General features: G+C 31.1%; 2 protein-coding genes across 2 annotated transcripts; both read left to right on the forward strand.

Moving 5' to 3' along the window:
- Positions 1–330: 330 nt before the first annotated feature.
- On the forward strand, positions 331–16,827 carry LOTGIDRAFT_233979 (hypothetical protein; the record flags this gene model as incomplete). The annotated part of the gene is made up of 29 exons (XM_009061006.1): positions 331–534; positions 732–930; positions 1,197–1,361; positions 3,569–3,802; positions 4,025–4,288; positions 4,560–4,706; positions 4,887–5,087; positions 5,339–5,574; positions 5,922–6,067; positions 6,421–6,524; positions 6,895–7,029; positions 7,294–7,395; positions 7,823–7,915; positions 8,193–8,560; positions 9,317–9,352; positions 9,584–9,658; positions 10,967–11,077; positions 11,620–11,797; positions 12,036–12,127; positions 12,270–12,394; positions 12,705–12,884; positions 13,255–13,327; positions 13,682–13,855; positions 14,017–14,155; positions 14,316–14,462; positions 14,780–15,040; positions 15,301–15,445; positions 15,710–15,826; positions 16,056–16,827. The coding sequence occupies 29 exons, from the start codon at positions 331–333 to the stop codon at positions 16,171–16,173; spliced, it is 4,569 nt and encodes a 1,522-aa protein (XP_009059254.1). The 3' UTR covers positions 16,174–16,827.
- A 2,709-nt stretch (positions 16,828–19,536) lies between these two features.
- LOTGIDRAFT_164500 (hypothetical protein) lies at positions 19,537–26,025 on the forward strand. The gene is made up of 4 exons (XM_009061007.1): positions 19,537–19,613; positions 24,722–24,857; positions 25,132–25,261; positions 25,584–26,025. Exons 1-4 carry the CDS (start codon positions 19,611–19,613, stop codon positions 25,759–25,761), a joined length of 447 nt encoding a protein of 148 aa, XP_009059255.1. The 5' UTR covers positions 19,537–19,610; the 3' UTR covers positions 25,762–26,025.
- The last annotated feature ends 1,666 nt before the right edge of the window (positions 26,026–27,691 follow it).

Raw genomic sequence — 27,691 nt, forward strand, 5'->3', positions numbered from 1 at the left:
AAACTAACCCAAAAGAAGACCCTGAAGACAGCTGGACCTTGTTCAACATATTTCAACATATGGACATCCCTACCTAACCCTAAAGAAGTCACTAAATCGCATATTTAACACTAGATTGTTTGTTTTGATTTTTATTATGCGCATGGGTAAACGGAAGTGCCAGTAAAATAGCGAAAAAGAAACTAAACTGGTTCACGGCTAAATATCCACTTTGTAATATTTGAGGCTGGTCTCTATTTGAGGCTAGTTTTACTCAATCATATGATTTTTATTTCAGAGGAAATGGATATTTTATAAAGTGGCTGGGCCATAGTTTAGTTATACATCAGAATGTATGCTGAATGGGCCTCACTACAAGATGAAATACATTATGATAAAGGGAATCAGTCAGTATTACATAAATTTCCTGATACTGTAGGGCGAGATGTGGCTTGTACAGTTGTTAAACCAATAGCTCAGAATCTGAGTATATCTGCCAGTAATGGAGATCCAAGTACATTGGATGGAGATAAAGATGTTAAATGGACTATGGAAGTAAGTCATGGTTTCAATTTTATAGTACTGTTTAACGCTAAGCAAAGAAGGTGAAATGATATGTTACTGCTATACAATCACAGTGAAATTTGTAGGTACATCATGTTATTTTTTGATGATATAAATGCTACCTATGAAATGTATTTGGAATTTTTCACTAAAACTAATTTTTTGTCATATGTTTGTCATTTCCATAGGTGCTATGTTATGGTCTGGGATTACCGTTAGGAGAGCTCAACACCATAAAAGATTGTGTAAATATATATTGTGAATGGTTAACAGCATTAGTAACACCTAAACCATGTGTTCCTCGGTCAATAGTGGATGATCCTAATCCTTATGCTCAAGTTATATTACATCATTTATTGAATCTATTTAAACCACGTTCGGGTGCAGGTAATTTTTTCATTGTAATAATATAGATGATGTTACTGTGATAAATTGTCATAATAGTTGGATACCGGTATTTCTTTACTTTACAGATATTGCTTATCATATCTTTTATTCCCAATATGGGACCAATATTTTTTTTTGATTATTATATCTGAACATGAGTTTCCAGCATTAGATGAAGTCAGTGATACAAATTTTCTGTGGTAACAAATTAAAATGAATTGATTAGTGGAAGTATGTATATTGTTCAGTAATATTTTTCTTTCTAGGTGTTGATCCAGTAAATAAACAAGCTATGTTATGTCATAGAGTTTTACGTACAATAGAAACTGTAGCTAAAGAATCCAGTATATTATCTCGTGATACCTGGACAGTTTTACTCAAATTTCTATTAGCAGCTAATGATAGTTTACTTTCTCCACCAACAGAAAAAGGTAGCATAGAATTATTTTTCTTATTTCATATTGACGATCAAATTGTATTATGACTATGAAGTCAATCGTAAGGCCATCTTCACAATGTCAAGCTATTACAAACTTTGTCTTATACCTGGAATGCTATAGTCCCCTTTCTTGTATCACAGAATGTAGTTGATTGGTTTGTTCGTCAAGCAATCAGGGCTGGCTGTATACATTAATGACTAATTGTTTACAAACTTTTTATTTACTATTCTACAATCCAATTCAGATTGCTACTTTTACAAATAAAAAAGGTGGCTATTGCAGGTACCTTTTGTAAGGTATAAGAGGAAGTTCGTAATATCTTGACATTGTAAGGCCTATCTTTAGAAATGTCTGAATCATTTGTGTCTAAATTTGATACTAAACTTGAATGTAGGCGTGTTTTATTGTGTGGATAGTTCTTAATGTTTTAGTTTCAGTATTTGTGTGAGTAGTAAGAAATGTCAAAGCTAATTCTATATTTTTAGAGCAGAATTAAAGATGAATGAGTTTTTGAGTTTCCTTTTTCATATGGGATACAGCTATCATGAAATAACTTTAATATATCGTGATCTTTAATATCATGAGTTGAAGGGAAGTTCCACAATATCTGTGCTCCAAAGAAAAATAGTTACTTATTAGAATTAAAAAAGGCTCAGAATTATGCTTGACATTTGACATAGACCCTATATTGAACCAGGGTATTTATTATCTTACTAACAATAATAATAGCATGAATTTTCTGTATTTTTCTAACAGACGATACTGGATTAAGTTCATGTAAGTTTCTTGTGTCCAAAATTTTTTCACTTGGTTTGTGTTGTAATGCTAATGGCTTCACAATATTTTTGATTTTTTCCACTTAATATCTTATTTATCACAAACATCTATTACAAGCTATTACTTTGAGAGCGAGTGTTATACATTTGTATGAGAATCTTCAATCAGAGTTTTTCACGTCACATTATTGGAATCTTGAGGGGCCTACCATTCACAGAGCTATTCACTTTAAATACACTGAATTTAGAACAAATCATTTTAGTACCTTATTGATTTTAATCATCATTGTTGTGGCTTTGATTAGTTTTCTTGTGGCTGTTGTATACTTTTGATATAGTCTGCTATATTATATGCTAGACTGTATGTTATAATGTGTGTAAATCATCAACATTATTATTATTGCTAATGTTCTTTCATTAATGTTCATATAATGCTTATTTATAAATATATATCCCAACTGAAAATAGAAAAATTTTGTTAAATTATAAATCACTTATGATATTGATATTGAACCTATATCAATATTAGTATGGCAATACATATTTGTTTTGTTATGTTAAAAATAGGCTCTGTCAAATGCTGAGATACAGCATGATGATTCAAATAATTTATCATAATACCCTGTCAATCAACATATTGAAAACATATATTAATATTTAAACAATATATTTATATTTTAAACATATTTTTATAAGGTTTAATATCAAAATATTGTAAAAATAAATTTATATTTATGCCACAAACATGTATTCATATATACCAAATTTTGATATTTAAAGAGATTTTGATATTTGTTGATGATCAACATTCAAAAGAATTATAAAGATTTGAAATTATTTTGCATGTGTAAAAAGTAGGTTATTGGAGGTTATTGTTGTTTTTGTTGTAGAATAGCTAATAGTGGGAATCAGGTTATTGGAGGTTATTGTTGTTTTTGTTGTAGAATAGCTAATAGTGGGAATCATATTGGAGATCATTTGGGTGTTTTATGTTTTAGACATTCATGGAAATATCTTTTTTTAAGTGATAGGGTTGTAGATTGATCCTTTAACAAATTTTGTACAATATTTTTTTGTGGAGAAACTTATGTAGATTTTAGATACATATAGTCACCAGGCATTCAACTGCAAGGTGTAAATGATCAATTTGAAGTATAAAGAGTAAAATTGTTATTATCTGAGAATCATAAAATCACTGAGAATTGCACAGCACGTTTTGATTGTTTTCCATCACATCACATTACATTACAGTTGAAAGTAGATGTTTTAAGGTAAAAACCTAAGAATTTAGTAGATATCACTTCTGCTTTATAGATATTTGTTTATAAGAAAACTTTGTTTTATGCTTTGAAATATCTGAATATCTTTCATTGACTATAAACATAAACAGAACAGTTTGAAATATTTAAATTATTATTTCAGATGATATTGGTGATAATCTATGTGAAAGAGTATTGTCAGTGTTATTTGGTATATGGCTAGTTGCCTGTACTAAATGTTTCCCTTCACCTTCATTATGGAAAACATTTAGAAATATGTCACAGTCTTGGAGACATCATGAAGGACTTGTCCTACAGTGGCATAAAGTCAATTTTGCTCTTACATCCCGACTGTTGAGAATTATGCATGGTCCAGATTATCCAGAACTAGTAATAAGTGAGTATACAAATACTATTTAACCTTGTTTCTTTACAGTCTAATATATGACTTGATAAAAAAAACTCTCTGAAGCATGAATAACTTTGTCATTATGATTGATAATAATAATGATAAAGCTAAGATTCAGATTCAAAATTTGCCTACATTCTTTATTTATACACACATCTTTGATACCTGTCTGTATTGTGATAGATTTACATTCTTAGAATTGCATTTCAGTTGAGAATGATGATGTACAAATTATACCAGAAGGTATGACCAATGAATGTATAGCACAGACATGGTTTAGATTTCTTCACATTATACAGAACCCTGTTGACTTGTGTCACCCTGAAATTATCAGTCAGACTCAGTTATTTCTACAATATGCGCTAAATAATGAAGCTGTAGTGGAACCAAGTCACCATGAATGTCTCCAGAAGTTACCCTCAATATTTCATAAAGCTATGAAAGGTGTATCAGTCATGGTGAACTCTTTTCTTGGTATGTGGCTTAAGATATTCAAATCAGGGTCAATGAATTTTATTATGATAAATACAATTCTGATAATTATAATCAAATAGTAGGGTCAGAGTAAGATTGGACCATGCATAGTAATGGCCAAGTCCCAAATAAATCTCAAAGCTAGAGAATATGTTCTTTTATTAGTTTCATTCAAAGAAAATTTTAATTGATATCTAGGTTTATATATGCAATCTGATTTGAATACTTGAGCAATATAATAAGAAAATAAATCAAATCAATATTTTGACAGGAGTACCACAGACAGTGAAATCTGAAAGTAGAACATCTGGAAGTCAATCTGCAGGTGGTAAATTAGCTACACCTTCAACTCCTCCTGGTCAACGTAAACCTGGTGGTAATCCAATAGCTGTTCTTGCTGGTTCCTTGGCTCAAAGAGGTAAGATATGTTTAGTTTCTGAATATTTCAACTCGATATCTTCTCAACATTATAGGAATGGCTCAAACTGGTGTTGGTATCTGTTAACCAGTTGCAAAATTTTGAAATATTTTTCGCTATTCAAACCAATGAATAACTTCATTTAGGAGAAAAATGTAATGTGCGGTTCATTTGTTTCAGCATCCAAGGAAGCTAAAGCAGCAGCTCTGAAGTCAGTAGTAGTTGTACCAATTGAAGAAACAGCAGTGTTATCATTAGATGCTAGATGTGCTTTTGCTCCCACTAGACCCCATTGTAACAGTATACTACATTTATTCAGTGCTTGGTTATTTGATGCAGCATTGGCTGGTGTCAAGTTATATGGCTGTCATGCTGCACCAGGTACAAAATGAATTTTTCGCAAATTTACCTTCTTGATGATTAAACTATCTAGTTTGATTTGAAACTGTGTCTGTATGAACAGTCACCAATATTCAGCATGATCCTTCAATCAACATCTACCCATACAGTTTTCCTCTGTTCCATAGCAACCTTTTGGAATACTATTATCATCTCTTTCTATTAATTGGTCCAAATGTCGATATTTGTCTAGTGTTTCATTTACATTTTCCATATTATTTTTGATATTCCAGTAAAAGCCCAACGAAGAACAAGTTCTTTCATAGAATCTAAACATAGTTCAGTGTCAGTAGAGCAGACAGCAGCTGAGCCTGTTATAATCTATGATAATACGTATGAAACAGGTCGAGCTGAAGCTTGTGGTACATTGTGTAGGATATTCTCAGCTCATAAAACTGGTGAAGATATACAAACTGTATATTACTCTAGATTCTATATCATCATGTTTTATGGCTTACAGACAGAGGAGGTAAATATTGTGTAATAATAATATAAGATGTGTGCTTTTCTGAAGACAAACTCAATTTATTTTGCCTTCAACTGATAATTCATGTCCTGTTAAAACTCTTTATTTATGGGTTTAATGAGATACTGATAGCACAAATTTTGGTTCATGCATTTCTACTGAAACATGAGTGTTTTATGATGTCACTATCTCAAAGACCCTTACATTAGCAGCCTTAGCAAGAATCACCTAAAGTTGATGCTGTCAGCATCACACAAGGAAACCACCTAAAATTCATTTAACAGTAAACTGTTTTCAATTCTTCTTTGTTGTGGTATACCTACATACATATCTGTATATTTCTTTTGTAGAATACTATTAGTGGAGAAGTGCTATCTAATTTATTATTTAATTCTTGTGATTTATTACGTGTGGATCTAGCTGGTATACAGATATTGGTGCCTTATTTCTTAAATGCTTTGGAATTAATTCTGACTTCTAATACACCACACTTCAGGTAGTATTATAATATAAACAGGAATGCCAAAATATTCTCAAGTATTCATAAATACTGCCACAAGGTACTTTGCAGACACTTAATTTTCAGTTTGCTTTAGTTTTATTTTATTCAGCAATAAGAAAATAGATGCAACCGTTCTTTGCTTTCCAAAGACTTTCCTAACATATGTCAAAGCTTTTTTGGCTAGGATCCTTTACAGAGCTGGGTTGACTGGTATAATAAGAGAGATGTATTTTGATGGTCACAACCACCATCTATATTAAACTATGCAAATGACATCAGATTCCAATTCTCTTTTCAAATGAACAATATTGGTGACCTTTTTGTTTATTTTCTGTTTAAATTTATAGATTATGTGACCAAATACCGTACGTTGAACTAAGGAAAGCCTGTGTACATCTTCTACTGTCTATGTTATGTCTACCTTTACATTTTAAAGATCTAGAGATTAAAGGTACTGCATTTTATTCATTAGATTTATTCAACCTAAGCATTTTCCTTCCGCATTTGAAAGCAAAATTGGATGAAAATATTCTAAAGTTTTTTGTTGAAATATCATCTACTTTTACTGGATGTTGAAGTATATGTACATCTTCTTTTGTGTATATTATATCTACCTTTACATTCTAAATATATGGAATTATTTTATCAAACTGTATTGAAATCAAGCATAAATATTACAAGCTAGTAGTTTCACATGGAAAATTAATCTACTTTTTATAAAAATGGCTATGTATGAAGTGTTTATAGGAAAAGTTTGTCTAGTAGTTTGTAGTTTTTATAATCTCATGATGCAGTATTTAAAATATGAGTTCTGATTACAGATATAATGTCTAATCCTGACAGTGAAGAAGAACAAAGATCTATTTCATTTATATCATTGAAAGTTAGAATTATAGATCTTCTACAGAAAGCATTGTTTTTAGAGACAGATTCTACCAATACACAGATGTTGTTAGGTTTGTAATCAAGGGTCTGACAATCATAAGTTGAATATTTTAGTATAAACTCTTTTAGACGCTATATGATGCTGAAACCTATTTAAGTCTGTTTCTGTATTATACTGAAATATCAACCAAAAGGACATAATAATATGCAACCTTACCTTCTGGCATCTATCACTATTACACTATATTTTCACCAGCAATGACTTTTGTTGCTGTAATGAAGGTACTCTATGCAAAAAATCATGCAATGTTACGATTATGAATAACTGTTTTTAGGTGGATTAATGTTGGTTGTTCAAGATCTAGCTACAAGTGAACAGGCTGAACAGATCACCTTACAACCACAACAAGATATATCTGATACTGATGTCCATGCTGGTATGTATCTTTACTGTCTGTTATAATACAACCTTTCCCTTTCATTACAGACACAACAAATAGTAGGTGATATATATGGCTGGTGGTTGGGTTGTTACCATGTAATGTCACATTATGTCATGCGTTTTATGTCATATTACTTTAGTTATAGGTATATGAAGGAATAAGCATTTTGTGAAAAAATAGTTTGTATGGTTATGATTCATCAGGAATGATTGATTTGGAACAATCCTCCAATCAATACTAGTGGTTGCTCTTCTTAGTAGATGATTGAATGATATTTTACTTGAGCAACCTGCAATTTAGCTGGTGTCATGTGACTTCACATAACATTAACATCATACACTTTAAGTTATATAACTTGGGAGTTTGCGGTATATGATGTTTTCTGACACTCTTCCTGAAGCTTAAAATAATATATTTATAGATATGAGTGGTACAAGTGTTAATACATCCTCTACAGATTCAAGTTATCAAGATACATCATATCATAGATTACATCATCATCCTAAAGATCAGGGTATAAACTTTTATATATATTTTTTAAGCTTCTAACAAGAGATAGATTTACCACCAATTCATGCTCTATTGAAAATGTATCATTAGAAGACCATTGCCTACAGATATATTTCAGAATGAATAAACTTAAATATGTATTTGGCTGATCAGTAGTTAAAGTTAAAGTTGATCATTGTCATGTGGAGAAATAGAATAAACATAGGGTAGACTGTTGAACTACAATATCAGTTTTTGGGAATTTCTCTTGCCTTTCCTTGAGGTATGATTTTGAATTTCAGATACTGCCTATGGTTTATTTGGTCAAGCAACATCATTAGTTTGTAATAGATTGATGTCATCATGGATCTCAGATTTAAATACTGCTTTAGCTGCTATAGAATTATTGGCAGGGCTAGCTAAAGTCTCCATTAAACCACCTAACTTATTGATGTGTAAACGTACAGTGAAATGGATCTGTGATTTTATAGCTAATCAATGTAATCGCCATGCTCAACATCATACCAGAGATCTCCACTCTGTTATTGTGGCCACGTTTAAATGTTTACAGTTGTGGCTAGTTGAACATAGCTGTTTACTGTATGATAAAGATTGTTTACATATTGTATTGGAGGTGGTTGAACTGGGAATATCAGGCTCTAAATCTCAGGTATGTAACTAGTTTTCTCAACAGCGGTTATAGCTTTGGTTGTATTTTTCCACTGCTCAAAATATCCAGACACTAAATGCTTTTAAATTTCCCTTGATCTGAGACATTTGATACATTGCTTATTTCTGCATACAATCTGTTATATGAGACAATTCCAATTTCATACACTATTTACATGTAATAGTCTCCAAGGAATTGTAAACAAATTCTGTGGCACATTAATGTGAATTGATTCATAGCTTTTGAACCATTCCCAATTATACTGCAGCGAGGCTGCAAATTCTCAAATATTTAGAGCCAGAAATGAAATTTGTAAATTACTAGGTATTGATAATCTGCGTATCATACTGCAATTATACAGTAATGATTTTAGACTCTAACTGATCTTTTTCATAATGCTGATCATGTTGCTGACATCTTGATCCAGTTTTTGCAGGGAGAAATTTGCTCATTGCTGCATCAATTTGATTTGTAATTTTCTGCCAATTTATTGCGTATGATTCAAGGCTTTCAGTTAATGATATAGAGCCACAGCTATTTTCTTGACAATTTGCTGAAAACATTGTCAGCATATTTATAGCTTATTTTTTTTTAAATTTTGACTTCCAAAATCAAAAGTGTTTTTTTTATTAATTATGCACTGAATATTTTATGCTTTCATCTTTTGAGTTTATGATTTTTGCTCAATGTGGTATGATAGCATAGACAAATTCACTTTTATTTTAAAGATATTGTTTGTTTTATGTTTTTTTTAAGCTTATACGTATTCGATATATTTACTTACTATTGAAGGTGTGTGGCTCAGGATTTGATTTTTTTAGGCTGAATTTATAACTGCTGATTTCACTAAATAATAACTCAATTACAAACAATACATCTCACCTCTTGCTTTTATTTCTGACCAAATATGGTCAAATATTCTTAGAATGGCGTGTCTGAGATTACAACCAATCAGCACACAGTACTTATTTTAAGATTGCTACTGCTTCTTATTTCTAATTGCACACCTATACTAAATAACAGGTTAAAGTAGGAGACAACCACATAATGAAGACTAAATTAGATAAAGAAAGTAAATCTGTTGCCATGGTAACAAAGGTAGATGTATCTCTCAATATGGCTTGGTGTTCTTGTAGTCAACTTGTAGTTCATGCCAGTTCAGCTTTTAGTATCTTGCAATATAAATTATCAACTCACATCTTAGCCTCTTGTCAGCCTAATAAAATGGTTCATCGTTGTTTGATGATTGTGTTGTGTGCCTTTGATATAAAATGTACAAGAAAAATCATCATGAAATGGCAATGAATTATATATATATATGCATTGTTTGTGAAATTTCTAATATGTCAAAAATTTTGCTTTATGAGTTCTTACTAAGCTTAAAAAATTTTTATTGTGCTTGTAAGTTATCAATTCTAACTCACTTTTGATTTTTTTCAATGACAGATATTTGTTCGGCGTTATATAAGATTCCGCAAGGCTCCAAACCAGAAATATATGGGAAATTGTTTTCCCATTTCATTATGGACTTTGTCCTAGTATAAATTGGGTTTGCTATGAAATAGATAATGTTTCTTTGCTTGTTGCTCAATTAGATAATCAGGGACATTTTTTTTCGTAAATAAGGACATAATATTCCACTTGGTAGGGACCCAGCATAAGTTGTCAACCATTTTATTTTGTAAGCCACTGCCCTTTGCCAAATTTAAAAGTTGGAGTATGCTAGGACTAGTAGATAAGACAAAATCCATGACAGAGACTACAAAATTATTATCAGGTTGTATCCAAAGACATGGTCATTTACAAACTCATTGTCAAAGTTCCTTTCTTGTTTAGATCAAAAAAGGGAAATTTTTTGGAATAAGGATTTAGTGTAGTAAAAGATAGTACTAGTGTGTGATCTTGTTGCATGATATTAGTTGTAGTTATGTTGATTAATCCGAAGTCACTGGATATATTTTTAGTGATTTGTAATTTTGTGTTGAATCAGGAAAAGAAATGCATTTGGCTTTTTTTTTAAGTAATCTATTTGTGAAACTAATTGTTTGCTGAACTAAAATAAACATTTGTGTGCATAAACTAGCATTATTTCTGTGTGCTTTAGATCTTGTTTATTTAAATCTTCTATAATAATAATTCAAACTTCATAGCATTTTTATACTTTTATTTTATTTTATAAAAGAATGAATGAATAGGATTAGTGTTTATTAATTTCAATATGATTATATTAATAACCAATTATCAACTTTTAATTTTATTTCTCATTTACGTTGCATGACAAATTTTATTACTTTCAATTTATTAATATGTTACCTTCAACATTGATATGGGTAAAGTTGCTCCAAAATTTACTTTCAGATCATTGTTATTTTTTGGATTTAAAAATTTAAATTTGAAATATTTTAGAATCGTGTAAGTGATCCACCTAAATTCAAGGGAGATAAACAGTTAATGCCAGCCTCTATGAGAGTTAAAGATGCTGCAGAAGCTGTTTTGACATGTATTATAGATCAAGTGGTATGTTCATATTATTCATGTAAAAAAAACTTCATACACTCTGGTTCCTTAAGCCATTGGAATCTCATCATCTATGATAAAACAAACTATTTTCATGCTTAAAATAGTGCTCAACAAGGCTGTTGATTTGACCATATTTGCTCAATACATCAATTTTGAAATACTTGCAATATTGAAATGATCCACATTCTGCCATGGTTTCTGTGATTTTATGATTTTTCAAATTCAATCATCCGATCACTAGCTTGTTTTTCTTTCAATGATGTAAGTCAACAATAATGGTACAGGCACACAAACAGTCTTGGTCGACGGTCTATCTTGCAGACAATGAAAACTATCAGAGACAAATATCATACTTGTTTGATATTATAAATCCTGTTGAAAGCATGGACACGCACAAGATTTACTCAAGATTCGAGTCTGCAACATAAATCGCCGACCATTACCATTTGTGTGCCCGTACCTTAAGATAAAGTTCTGTCAAATGTGAAATCAGTTTACCAAGTCCTGTGTTATTGCATATGTCCTTTCATGTATTTCAGGGAGCGTTTCCACCACCATGTGGACCGGAATCTCTATTTTCATTGTTAGATGAAAGATCATTATTAAAATATGCTAAAGGTTCAGCTTTACCAGAACATGGAACACCATTTCGTTATTATGTTATAGATAATTCTATTATAGTTGGTTTATTAGAGCAACCACTGGGCAATATTGAAGGTATTTTTAAAAGTTTATAAGAGATTTGAGTCTTAACCTTTATATTGTCATCAAACAATCATGGATGAGAATATGAGAACAGAAGACAAACCAGAATGTGATATAACATCACCTACCAAAATTATACTACACAGATGCCTTTATGAAAATTGTATGTTTAGAATTAACAAAAAGGAGCATATTATGATTGAAAAAATGATTGTCAATAATGTTCGAATTATTTTCTTTTATTGCTTAGATCCTTTACCTACTGTAACAGCTTTAATTAGAGGTCCATTTGGTAGACATGCTTGGACAATGCAATTACGTCATGCCCCTAGAGCACAGAAGGTATGTACATTCTCTTAGATTTTAAACTTGGCCAATAACTATATCATAGGATTTGAAGAGCATCAAAATAATGTTCCCTTTGCCAAATTATGAATTTTTCTATTACAGTTTTTAATTTTTTTTTTTTTCATTTTTGGTGTAGATATCATCAAGGGCGCATCTATTTGAACCAAGTCGTCCGGTACCACAAGATAATGTTGGTATAAAACACAATGTTAAACATAGATTCTACCCTGAAAGTGTTGATAAAATACCTACTTGTAAAGCGTAAGTAATCTTATTACCCAAGTTAATTAAATTCATTAGATATAGACCGAAAAAGTTGAAAGCCCTAAAACAGTGATTTTTTGCTTTGAGAGATTCCAACCTTTGTCCAGCAGATGACTGTGTATATTCAGTAAAATCCATATACATGTACATGATTGTGGATGATGGTTTGACATTATTTGTGGCTTGCAATAGTTCAACTGTGGTGACCACACATGAAATGATTTTACAATGCTACTAGTGTGCACACTCAAAACAGAATAGTATGTCTAAACAATGTTGTAATTGACGTGTTTGGTATTTATTGTAGAGATGAAAGTATTCCAACTCTAGAATCTCTAGTAACTGAAAAAGAAAAACCAGAAATTGATCTTATTAAAGGATTTATAGAGAAACAAGTGATATTTGAGAAAGACCTAGCAGAACATTCTCGTAAGGAAAAGGAGAAAACAGCTTATCCTAATCCTGAAACAGAATGTAAACAACCACAGTAAGTATACTATGATGTCGTGTTCTTATCTGACCACACATTAATGTGGTTTTAAATAATAAAACTTTATTAAATAAACCATTTATTTCTGAGTGTCTAAAAACACACTCCCTCAGGGAAAACTCTTGTTTTTATTAGAAATTTACAGACATTGATGTAGGCATAATGTCTTGTCTTGTGTCTTGTGTCTTGTCTTGTCTTGTCTTGTCTTGTCTTGTCTTGTCTTGTCTTGTCTTGTCTTGTCTTGTCTTGCCTTGCCTTGTCTTGTCTTGTCTTGTCTTGTCTTGTCCAAAGTTATTGAAGAAGTCTTTATTTACTTACATATCAGAATTATTTCAGTATACCCTATACTATATTTTTGTTTTTTTAGAATAACCCAGGAATATCAGACTGCCAGATTATTTTTATCTCATTATGGTTTTCTATCTTTAGAGGCTTTAAAGGTCAGTAGAATGGAAATACATTATTAGGCATAGTATGATAAAAACATATATCGGGTGACGTAAAGGAAAAGGAAAGCTGAGTTTATATCAAATGTTTCAGAAGAAAGCCTGCAGTGCCACAGTAATATTGTAGTTGTATGATTTGGACTCAAGAGTTTAGGACTAAAAATTGATACAAGATTTTATTTCAGGGTTAATTTTAACAAAAAGTGCTCAAATTTTAGTATCATATCAATCTTCCAGGAAAGAATCTATATCAAGTCAATTGTAGCTGAAAGCAATTGTATCTGATGCAGCAGCATTAAGTAATAGATTTTCCATATAGAAGAGAATAATGTATGTTTTATTCTACAGGAACCAGCTAACTCTAGTCTACCACCAGATTTAGTGATGTTAGATACAACTAATACAGCTATGTTTACTGATATGGAATCACTAGATAGTATACCTAGTCGAGATAATGATACAGTTCATATATTTTATGTTAAACCTGGTCAAAGAACTCTTTCAGATATAATCAATAATGTTGTAAGTTATATGAGTTTGTATTTTATAATGCTTATGGAAAAATATAAAAAAAATGAAAGAATTGTATATAGTTCCTGTCTTGTCTACCTTCTTGATATTGATCTGTATAATGTTAATGGTAATCTTATAAGACTTTCACTATCTATTTGCTTTCTTTATAGACATCTCATTCAAGAGTTCAGCCCCAGTTTTTAGAGTTTCTCCACTCATTAGGATGGCCTGTAGATGTGAGACGTCATGCTGGTTGGACAGGACATATTTCTACTAGTTGGAAGATAATAGATAGTGATGATGTTGATGGTAATTATAATTTATATCTTGGGTTACCATGAAGCATTTTAAAAAAGTCTTGTCAGATTTTATCTCATATCATTTGTGGCTTACATATTGCTTCTTTTTTAAGCAATTATATTTTCTGTAAGCTATATTCTTTGATAATATTTGATGTTTCTAATTATAGAAGATGATTATCAAACTGGTACAGGAGGTAGTATATATGATGGTAGACAACAAGTTTTATATTGGGCTGATGTTTCATCTGAAGTAGCTTTTATTGTACCATCACCTGATGCCACTCATTTACGACAAAACTCTTGTTCAGATTCTGGTATGGACTTTACTACATATATTTATTTGTTATAGTTTATTATGTGTGTCGTAAAAATAATAGTTATGTACCAAGCAATATGAATATTCATTAGTTTACAATAGTATGAACTGGTTGTGTTGTGTCTGTTAAATAAAATAAAATATTGAAATACAGTTATTTGATGTTTTTTTTATATTTTCTGTACTGAGAAATTGTTGAATTGTTATTAGCTAGTTTGTAGAAACAGAAGTTATATCTTTATATCTTCAGATATAATTTGTGTTATTATTGTATATCTTTGTGTATATGAATTATTCATGTTTTTATAATAACAGAGAAATCACCAACAAGAAGTATTGGAAATGATAAATTTGAATCATTCGTAACTAAACCTAAATCATTAGGATTAGATGCTAGTAAAATAAATCAGGTTAGATCAACTAGAGAGAGTCCCAGTTCCCCTCCAGAAATACCCTCTAACACTGGTAGTCGAGGCAAGAGATATGGTCGACAACTTGGACAAATGGTTGGACCTGATACTAAAATATTTGTTGTCTGGCTGGAGAGTTTTGAAGACCATGAAAATTTTCCTTTAGGTATGTGTCTTTGGATTTCACTGTGCTTTTATGCTCAAATATGCGGGAACTACTTTCAAGATGGCACAGCAGTTACTTCAGTTGTCTTAATACAGTTTGATAATGTGGTAATGATGACCCTTTTGGGCGGTGAGGTCATAGGGTAAATGGTGGTTGACATTTGATCAGGCTTTGGTGTTACCTTCTGCTCCAGACTCCTGTATGTATATCAGTTACCATCCATCCATGCACCGAATATGGTTTATTTTTTTACCTTTCAGGAGATATTCAGACTATCACCAGCACTGGTCAAGAACATCTATCACAGAAACAATCAGAAAAAGATATTTATATTATCTTTATACATGCTTTACAAAATGGTTTATTTAGAATACATATGCAAGGACATGAGAAAAATGTCACAAAGTAAGTAGAACATGATTTATATTCCTTGTGATTCCTTGAATGAGCTAGAATAGGCTTCAATTCAAGGGTAAATGTGTAAAGTTGTCTCCCTTTAGTGTGCCTTAAAAATCAACTGAATTTGATATGATTTAATATGTTAACGATGGGCCTATTTTATGAGGAGTTTTTATGACTTTTTACTGAATAAGATGCTCTATGAATTGGTAACTGATTAGGACAATTGACTGATCTGTGAATTAGAGGTAGAATATGTATGTTTTTTAGAATGACTATGGCTATACCACTAGTAGATGGTATGGTAGTTAGTAGAAGAACACTAGGTACATTAGTTCGTCAGACATCTATTAATATCTGTAGAAGAAAGAGACTGGAGAGTGAAACGTAAGTATTGTTTCTCAAACTAGCTTTCCTATAAAATAACAGGTATTATACCAAGTTTTCCAAATGTTAGAAACAAGTATGATATGTCTATAATGATGATGATGAATTTGTTCTTTTTGATATCAATTTTTTTGAAATTAACAAATTGTTTATACTGGTATAAAAGGCTTGGATAAAAGTCATAAAATATCTTTCCACCTTTGATAAAATGTTTTGTTGTGTGTTTTAGATATCAGCCACCCCATGTAAGAAGAAAACTACAAATACAAGATATCGTCAACAAATATAGATGTAAAATGACAGAGGCAGAGTTTTTTACAGCATTATTTCAGGATGTGCCTAAATGAATACAAATATTCTAATCTTAATTATTTTAAGCAGAACTGATTACTTTTTTTGATCTTAAGTCTGATTTTGTGATGTATCAGATGTAATATATATAGTTCTGTTTTAGAAGTTAAAGCATGGTTTACGATAAAAAAATATTTTGCTGACCATCTTCCCTATAATGGAAATATTAAATTCAGGTTCAGTTTTTGATCCCAAGCATGTCCTAAATGTATTACCATTGGTTAGTGATTTTATTAACGTTCCGTTGTGTGCCAATATATCAATTAGAATTATTTATATAGAATTCTCTATTATTTATATTTATCAAAATCTAGAATTACATTAGTAATTGTTGTTGTATTGTAATTAGAATGTATGTAAATTGTTAACTGATATATAAGAAATCTTATTTGAAGAAGCCCTAAATTTTAGCCTACTGCTACTTTCATTTTTCTATTTTGAACATTTCCCAACCCTTTCTGGTTTGTGGTTCTTGTTTGGCTAGGACAAACTGGTTAATTTATATAAAAAAAAGTATTTTCAAAAATGTAACTCCTGTATTATGACTAATTTGAATTGTTCATTACATACCACATTGACTCATATCACATAATTAACATTATTTATTGTAAATATTTTTATGTGCAATAATAAAACATAAATATATAAAGAATATAAATGGTTTTCTCTCCCTGTTTTTCAATTTAATTTGATTAGAATATTGTGCAAAATAACATGTTAATTTATGCCTTGAATAATGATGTTTTGACGACATGATACTGTATGGACTTAGCTAGATGATGCTTATTATATTATACATGGACTTGCTTCATTACATGAAACTGTATTGACTACATGATACTGTCTGGCTTGAATACATGATATTAGCTTGACTACATGACACTAGTTTATGTACATGATGATTGCTTCACTACATGATACCGTCTTGACTACATTATATTTGGCTTCTCTACATGATACTGTATCGACTTCATGATAATGCCTACTAAATAATACTGGCTTGACCACATAATACTTGCATGACTACATGACACTGACTATATAAGACTATATAATGCTGGTCTGATTTCATGATATTGTCTTGACTACATGAATTTGTCTTGACTACATGATACTGTCTTGACTACATTATCGACTACTGTCTTGACTACATGATACTGGCTTGTCTTCATGATACTGGCTTGTCTATATGATGCTAATTCGTTTGACTACATGTGACTGACTTGACTACATGATACTGTATTCATTATATGATACTTTGACTACATGATACTGGCTTGACTACACAATAAGGTCTTTACCACATGGTACTGGCTTGACTATATGATACTGTCTTGACTATATGATACTGTCTTGACTACATTATCGATTACTGTCTTGACTACATGATACTGGCTTGTCTTCATGATACTGGCTTGACTATATGATGCTAATTCGCATGACTACATGTGACTGACTTGACTACATGATACTGTATTCATTATATGATACTTTGACTACATGATACTGGCTTGACTACACAATAAGGTCTTTACCACATGGTACTGGCTTGACTATATGATACTGTATTGACCAAATAATACTGTCGTGACAACATGCTACTGTCTTGACCAAATAATACTGTCATGACTACATAATAATATCTTGACCACATAATACTGTCTTGACTACATTATGCTGTCTTAAGTAAATGATAACATCTCGACTACATGATACTGGCTTGACACCTGTCTATATGACAGTTGCCTAACTCCATGATACTATCTTGACTACCGGTACATGCTACTGACATTGCTATATGATACTGGCATGACTACTAAACTACATGATACTGGCTTGAAACCGACTGGACAACATGATGCTTATTTCACTACAGGATAATGACTTGATCATGACAGTCATGATACTGTCTACATGATATTGACAGGATACTGGCTTGATTATATGATACTGGTTTGAATATATCATACTTGATACTTGCTTGACTACATGATACCTGGATTGTCTAATACTGGTCTGATCACATGTCTTAACAATATGATACTGTCTTGAAAATATATTAATTGATTGACTACAGGATACTGTCTTGACTATTGGTTTCAATATTTGAAAGGTCTTTGACTGTATGGTTCCATAAAATAGACATTACTTCAAGGGGACATACTTTATTGACATACATGACACTACCACTTCTTAATCTTCAGTTAATCGATCTAATCATGATCACATGACATGACAATCATTATTTCTACTGTCATGATTTAATGGAAATGCCATAACTCAATTATACTGCTTAGGTTAATCATAATTTAAAGGTGCTGATCATGATCTTTAATGATGTTGTCCTGGCTTAGTCGTACTGTCATAAGTTTATGGTGCTGCCATGATTTAATGGCATTGTCATGATTACATGAAACTGCCATGGACAAATGATGCTGCCATGATTTTACGATTACTTGACAATGACATGCTTAATAATGCTTTCTTGACCTGCTGATGCTTACATGACTGCCACTGTCATGATTGGGTTGTGTACAAAATGACCATAGTATCATAGAGCCCACCATACTGCATATTTGTTGTTTACGAATCTCTACTGATTGACTGGGGTGTAAATATGTTTATTATGTCAATAAGATAAACATCTATTATAAACAATACTGTATTCTTAATAACAGTCACAATAGTGTATACTGATATGACGTATTCTTGGGACTTCTATCTGTAAAAAAAAAATCATTGTTCTTCAAAGTAAGAAAAAGAACCTTTGTTGTTTAACAGATATCGTGGAATTTTTATATAGGATTAGGTTTACATTAAATAACTACACATTGGCCTAACATTAAACTTATCTAACATTGTCTATTTTTAATTCTATCTAAACCAGGTGAGAATATTCTAAGCTACGTGATAAAAAATTTAAGACAAAATACATCTTATCTCTGACTGTTCCAGTGTGAAAATAATGCCAACAACTGTTTCATAATATCTTTGTCAGACTGATGGCCCTACTGCCTGGTTATTTTTATAACTTAAAGATTTTCTAAATAGGATTCTGAACTAGGATATCCAAATAAGGTGACTTAAAACAGGAAACTGAGTGGCTCACCTACTACCACTGTTTAATAGTAAGAAGTGATGAAATAATCAGTGCCCTCTGTGTAGAATAATTGGCACTATTCCTGACAGTTGAAGATATCGAAGATTTTAATAACTTTATTGAAAGTTTGGTAACCAACGTGGCACGAGAATAATTATTAAAAGTTATTTATAGCTCAAAGTTCTAACGAGGAATTCACCTATTTCCCTCGACTCTCTTTTTATAGTGAAATTAAGAGATAAGTATAGAACGTGAAAGTAACGGTCACTATATCAGTACTAGCGGTATACTTCAAAGGATTACTACCTGGATTACATATAACAATATTCAAACATGGTAAGCATAGAAATTTTACTAGAAATTGAAAATTTTACAAATGTTAAAAATGTAGTAACCTGCGACTAATTCTAAAATTAGATTTTGAACAGGTAAACAATTACTCGTGTTACCTTTAAAGGTATTTTGATTAGAACACCTGGTTACTGTGTCTAGACTGGAAATCAACTAAAACTTATTGATCAGATAAAGAAAATCCAATGGAATTTCTTACCATAGGACAATCAAAGCTTTTCTGAAGCATAGGCCTAATAGGATTTAGTTTGTCAATTTATAAAAGAAATCGAGTTGATAAACTTTCAAGTCAGGTTTTGTTCGTATATAGGTTATATTTGACCACAACGTGACCACTTGGAAAGACAATTTATATATGAATTAAAACAATTGTATTATCTAATTCTATACTGTAGAGAAGGTATTAGGTATATTTTTAAAAAGTAAATTTTGGCTTGACTTCTAGATTTTAGAATCTGGCATTTAACAATATTAAAATACCTCTCAAGAATTTGTCACTTGTGTGGACTAATCTATTTATCTGACCTACGTATTTGATATTCAAAACTATATACATAAAAGACAGGGTGTTAATAGGTCGCTTTGCTATACATAAAGTTAATAGATAACATCGATAGAACCGTTGGTTTTGGGTGATAAATATGGAGAAAAAGGAAAGAGAAAAACCAAAGCCCAACATAAATATTGTTATAATTGACTCAATGCTGACATTGTATTAATCAAATCTTGAGACAACTATAATCTTGCATCTTTTATATCTTCCAGTCCCATTATTACTTTTGGTTACCTTGCCTTCTGACTTTAAAAATAACATTAAGAAACTCGTTTGATAGATATAGGCCCACTTATCCAATTACAGATTGTGCCATATCATCTGTTTATCTCAATTAATTCTTTTAAATGACAATAACATCATCATTAGTAATCTAATTAGATCTTCTAATGGTTTTATAATTGTTCCCATTCTAAATGGTTAATTTGTGAAATAAAGTCGAAATAACCTTGGCATAGCATCAAAATATTTACAGAAAAACTTGACATTACTGATTGATTTCTATCTTAGAGAAAATATTTACAAATCTGGTTTATTACTGAACTTAATGGTTTAATTCATGTTAAATAGGTTGTAGGTTTACATTCAACAGTTAAGACTTTAATATACCACCATAGTGACTGCTGTAGTAAATCTTAAAGGGACAGATGCGCCATTTTTTTTTTGTTCAATCGTACCTTAGTACCTTAGCCGATCAATAAGAGAGTTCACAGCTCACCGTCGAAACTTGAGCCTTCAAATCCATGTGTGTTCAGAATTATTCACGTTTGAAATTTAAAAGACGGGTAGTCTTTTCTTGAGACAATGCCATAATATACAGAAAAGAAAATATAGAAATAGGAAGAGAATTTCCTAGTGTAAAATATTTTTGAAGGAATTACGCTATTTTCGTAGATTTCTAATACTTCTGAAGACTTTGATATATATTCAAGACTCAAATCAACCCTCCAAAATAGCACAGCTGTCCTTTAAACTAGCAAATTTTTCAGCTTTAAGAGCCTTTATGAAATGAGTATTAACTCAAAATACTTTTTACTTTCGATCTAATCTAAGAGTAGGCTACAGTTTTGTTGTAAAATATTCAATAAATATAAGACTTTAATATCACACCATAGTGACTGTGATAAATCATAAAATCATGTATTTTGTCTTATATATCTATAGAAAATCAACTGAAATGTGCACGAGAAGAATCTTTTTGAAAAAGTTCCAACTGTGTCTACGTTAGCAATAATACCCAAGGTAAAATCTAGGATCTGACATTTAATAAATTGTTAATACTGGTTGGTCCAGATCTATGATAATAAGCGATATATCGTAAATATGATATAACCAGAAAGGTGTGTAATCGACCTTGGTTAAGATATACGTAATATACATCTGTAATGCATCATAGATCACCCATTCAAGGTGTGGCTGGCTGGCATTGAGTATGATATTGTTCAAATAGTCACGTGTATCTCATACCAATCCTTCAGCCCACGTTAACAATAAGTTAACTCAGAAAGTAAAATATATTGTTACCAATGGCAGCGATCTGCTGAACAGCAGTACAGATAAAGTAAACAATTAAAATAAAGTTCCCAAATTAGCATCAATAAAGGTAGAAAATAATCCTTAAGGCAGTAATTTCACGAAGAACATTTAGATCCAAGGTAGCTCAAAGCAGAAATTTCTTGGACATTATTACACGATTACATTTATAATTTCATAAGTTTATAAAAACAAAAAGGGATTAATAATGTACAAAATCAGATATTTTTGAACTGTTAGTAGTACCGGTACCAACTTCTTACTGACACGAACGTTAGGTTTGTTTAATAGACGTCAGGAGAAATACCTATAGCAGTGACTAGTAAGAAAGGAATGAATGGGCTGAGTGCCAGATGAATTGTATTAATATTATAACAACCAACGAGAGTCTATCTATTCCATATGGTTTTTGATTGTATAAAAAAGTAGATATACACTGTAGGAAATAGACCTAATATATATTACGAGATATTTATAACTGAATGTTTTAAAACCCACGATAAACATAAATATCATAATAAGTAAAAGAACATTCTTCTTATGTTTCCTTTAATAATGAATTTCAATGAAAGGCAGTAAGAAGCCTTGTTAAAAAGCCTTGTTAAGAAGCGCAAAACTTTATTATTTGATAATTTTCAATTGAAAAAAACTGACAAAATGTTTACGAATAAACTAAATCGAAAATACATCTTCCTCTTATTACCACGTATGTTAAATTTAAATAAATATTTAAACAAGAATATCTGAAGCCCATACACGTAGATGTAGATTATGCCATTACGTTGTGTGTTACATTTAGCCAGTTATACAGCAATATATTTCTAGTCAAACAATAATATAGCTAGTCTTACAGTAATGTATCTAGTCATACAGCAATGTATCTAGTCAGACAATAATATAGCTAGTCATACAGCAATATATCTAGTCATACAGTAATATATATCTAATCAGACAATAATATAGCTAGTCATACAGTAATATATATCTCACCAGACAATAATATAGCTAGTCATACAGTAATATATATCTAATCAGACAATAATATAGCTAGTCATACAGTAATATATATCTAATCAGACAATAATATAGCTAGTCATACAGTAATATATACCTCATCAGACAATAATATAGCTAGTCATACAGCAATATATATCTCATCAGACAATAATATAGCTAGTCAGACAATAATATATATCTAATCAGACAATAATATAGCTAGTCATACAGCAATATATATCTCATCAGACAATAATATAGCTAGTCAGACAATAATATATATCTAATCAGACAATAATATAGCTAGTCATACAGCAATATATATCTCATCAGACAATAATATAGCTAGTCAGACAATAATATATATCTAATCAGACAATAATATATCTAGTCATACAGTAATATATCTCGTCATACAGCAATATATCTAGTCGGACAATAATATATTTAATCAATCAGTAATATACCTATCAGACAGTGATATATGTCGATATATATTTTTTAAGAAAGTAATATATCTATTAAAAAGTAATGTTTATAGCCAGACAGTAATATATATAGCCAGACAGTAATAAATTTATTCAGATAGTATTATATCTAATCAGTCAGACAGAAAATAATATATCTAGTTAGACAATAATATTTCATCAGACTATAATATATCTAGTCATACAGTAACATATCTAGTAAGACAATAATATATCTATTTATACATTAATGTATCTTGTCAGATAATAATGTTTCTAGTCAGGCAGCAATATACTCAGTCAGACAATAATATATCCTGACAAAATATGAAATATCTAGTCATACAGTAATATATCTGGCCAGACAGTAATATATCTAACCAGATAGTAATATATCTGGTCAAACAATAATATACTTAGTTACACCTTAGTTTATCTAGTCAGACAATAACAGACAATTATAATTCTAGTCGGACAGTAATATATCTAGTCAGACAATAATATATCTGGTCATACAGTAACATATCTAGTAAGACAATAATATATCTATTTATACATTAATGTATCTAGTCAGATAATAATATTTCTAGTAAGGCAGCAATATATTCAGCCAGACAATAATATATCCAGACAAAATATGAAATATCTAATAATACAGTAATATATCCAGTCAGACAATAATATATCCAGTAATATTTCTAGTCAAACAATAATATACTTAGTTATACATTAGTTTATCTAGTCAGACAATAACAGACAATAATAATTCAAACAGTAATATATCTAGTCAGACAATAATATAGCTAGTCAGACAATAACAATTCTAGTCAAACAGTAATATATCTAGTCAGACAATAATATATATAGCCAGACGATAATATATCTAATCAGACAATAATATATTTAGTCAGAATATAAAATATCTAGTCATACAATAATATATCTAGTAAGGGAGTAGAATATCCAGCCAGTGATGTATTTATTCAGAGAGTCATATATCTAGTCAGACGGTGATATATCTAGTCAGAAAATAAACATCTTGTCAGACAATAATAAATTTAGTCATACAGTAATATATATGTAGTCAGACAGTAATGCATCAAGTCAGATAATAATATATCTAGTCATACATTAATGTATCTAGTCTATATCTACAATAATATTTATAACCAGACAATAATATATCTAGTCATACAGTAATATATCTAGTCATACAGTAATATATTTACAATATATCTAGTCATACAGTAATAAATCTAGTCGGTCAGTAATATATTTACCGAGACTACAATATATCTAGTCAGGCAGTAATGTATCTACTAAGAATATAAAAATATCTAGCCAGATATATATCTAATCAGTCAGTAATATACATTGATATATCTTTTAAGACGGTAATATATCTATCAACAAGTAATATGTCTCGTAAGACAGTCATGTATCTAGATCAGATTCAGATTGAGATCTAGTAAGACAGTTATAAATCAACTCTAGTCAGACAGTAACAGATTATACAATATTATATCTACGTATCTATTTTTCAGTCGTCAGGAGTTGGTGTTGATGATCAATGTATCCAAGCATTTATGGAAATAAAAATGCACCATCGATATTTGTACATAATTTATAAAGTTTCAGATGATCTCAAATCAATTGTTATAGATGAAATAGGGGGTAGAGGTGAGTTTGAGGCACATACTCTTCACATTTGAAAAGTTGTGATCAATTTATGTGTTCTAGCAGTAGTTAAAAATACTGAATTATGTCAAGTGATATTGAGACATGTAATACCATTCAAAAAACAAGTATTTGACATTTTGGAGTTTAGTTCTCGCCCTAATTATACTACTTTATTTCACTTTCCACTATGTTTTAAAACAGCAACATTTCTAAATTATTTTACAATTCTTTCTGTCGAACAAAAGTATTAGACCTTGACCGTTTAAAATTTCAGACAGAAATTATGCTGATTTTGTAAATAAATTAAAAGCTGCAGAAAACATGAAACAATGTAGGTATGGTGTTTACGATGTTCAGTTTTTACAAGAACAAGTTCCACAAGAAAGACTAGTCTTTTTTCTATGGTACGTTTAATAGTTGCTAATATATACATTGGCTTGAAAATGAATTGTTTTAGATTTTCTTTGGAGCTTTATATGTTTCCAATATACACCTATTGTAGGAAGGCCACGTTTTGATTGGTCTTCACAGGACCTCTCTGTACCCGATTTTTCTGGAACAAGATCACTTGTTTTTTTTTAAGTGAAATGAGAGAAGTATTCTAATAAAGAACGCTGGCCTAGGTGACAAAGTAAAAAACAATTTTTTTGGGTGTCAGGAAAGGGTTTCTTATTTCATCCATATCTTTTCTTTGCTGTTGTAATGACATTTTTTATATTTTTATAGGAGTCCTGAAGTAGCAAGTGTCAGACAGAAGATGGTGTATTCTTCCAGTAAAGCAGCATTTAGACTTCAGTTAAAGGGAATAACAACGGAAATGCAGTGTAACGATGATGGAGATTTAGCAGTATCTAATGTATTAGAAAGATGTAGTAGAAAATATACCTTTAGTCCACCAATCTGAACTGTAACTTTACGAATTGGTATACTTGAGTCATTTCGAAACAATCTGTGATTAAATTGGTTTTGGTGAGACGTTTAGATACATCATTATGTACATGTAAATAATGAACACGATTCGTGAAGTGTTGAGTAACGTTCAAACAAGAACAACAGCATGAACGAAAAGAGAATAAACATACAGCTTTGAACTCAACTCAATCGCTTTAGTGTTAATGGAAACTAACAACAAGCGTAGAATTTAGGGATGTGAAAATCATTGATATTCAATACTTATAGTTATGTCAGATTCTAAAGGTGTGAAAATAATTGAATGCATGTTAAAATGTAATCTATTAGCATGCCTCATTTAATTTAGTTCATTCCAAATATAAACAAATCAAGCCTTTTGACTAAAGTTCCTTAATTATGCCAAGATCGAATCATTTACATAGTATTGTTAAATATATGGAACTGATAGTTCTAAAGAAAGTTGTTCGTTCTATACCATTTGGATGCAACATGCCATGGGGATTATTTATATCATTAATGCAGTTGGCTGCCAAAATTGTTAACATTCTACTTATTACTGTCATGATGTGTGTAGTTAAGTAAGAAATGAAAGAAAAAACCGACATAAGCTTCTGATCAGTCGCTGAATTTACTCCGTTAATTTAAGTCGTCAGTCGACATGTTTACTCAGTCACAAAGCGTTGACCGAATTTATTGATTAGCCCAATGACTCACTAGGCAGTAGCTGGAATTATTAATTAGCTCAATGACTCACGAGGAAATGACTGGATTTATTGATTAGCTCAATGACTCAGGAGGAATTGACTGGATTTATTGATTAGCTCAATGACTCACGAGGAATTGGTTGAATTTATTAATTAGCTCACTGGCTCACGAAGAACTGGCTGAATTTATTAATTAGCTCACCGACGCACGTGGCATTGGCTGAATTTATTGATTAGCTCACTGACTCACGAGACAGAGGTTGAATTTATTAATTAGCTTGCTGACTCACGAGGAATTGGCTTAATTTATTGATTATCTCACTAACTCATGAGGCATTGGCTGAATTTATTGATTAGCTCACTGACTCACGAGACAGAGGTTGAATTTATTAATTAGCTTGCTGACTCACGAGGAATTGGCTTAATTTATTGATTATCTCACTAACTCATGAGGCATTGGCTGAATTTATTGATTAGCTCACTGACTCACGAGGAATTGGCTTAATTTGTTGATTACCTCACTAACTCATGAGGCATTGGCTGAATTTATTGATTAGCTCACTGACTCACGAGGCAGTGGTTGAATTTATTAATTAGCTGAATGACTCAAGAGGAAACGGTTGAATGTATTGAATAGCTCTCTGACTCACGGGGAAGTTGCTGAATGTATTGATTAACTCACTGAATCGTGAGGAATTGGCTGAATTTATTAATTATCTCAATGACTCACAAGGAATGGGCTGAATTTATTGATTAGCTCAATATCCCGCGAGGAATTGACTGAATTATTAATTCGCTGAATGACTGACGGGGAATTGGTTGAATGTATTGATTAGTTCACTGACTGACTGTGTAGTGGCTGGATTGGTTGGCTCAGTGTCTCAAGAAGGACATGACTGAATTGATTTATTAACCCACGAGGCATTGACTGAATATATTGATTAGCTCAGTGACTCGCTGGGAATTGGCTGAATATATATTGATTGGCTCACTTCCTCACGAGGCATTGGCTATACCACTGAATGGCCAACATTAGCTTAAGGACTCAATTTTAAATTTATTATCAGTGTTGCAGCAATAGAGCGTCTATCGACTCTCATTGACTTACTTGATTACTTGTCTGTCGATCTGTAAAAAATATACTTCACCTGACTGAACCCATGAAAGTGTATCTGCTTCAGTGTGACTTTTAATGCCTCAATGAGTTGTTGTACTGAT

Source organism: Lottia gigantea (assembly GCF_000327385.1).
Source record: "Lottia gigantea unplaced genomic scaffold LOTGIsca_45, whole genome shotgun sequence".
Lineage (NCBI taxonomy): Eukaryota > Metazoa > Mollusca > Gastropoda > Lottiidae > Lottia > Lottia gigantea.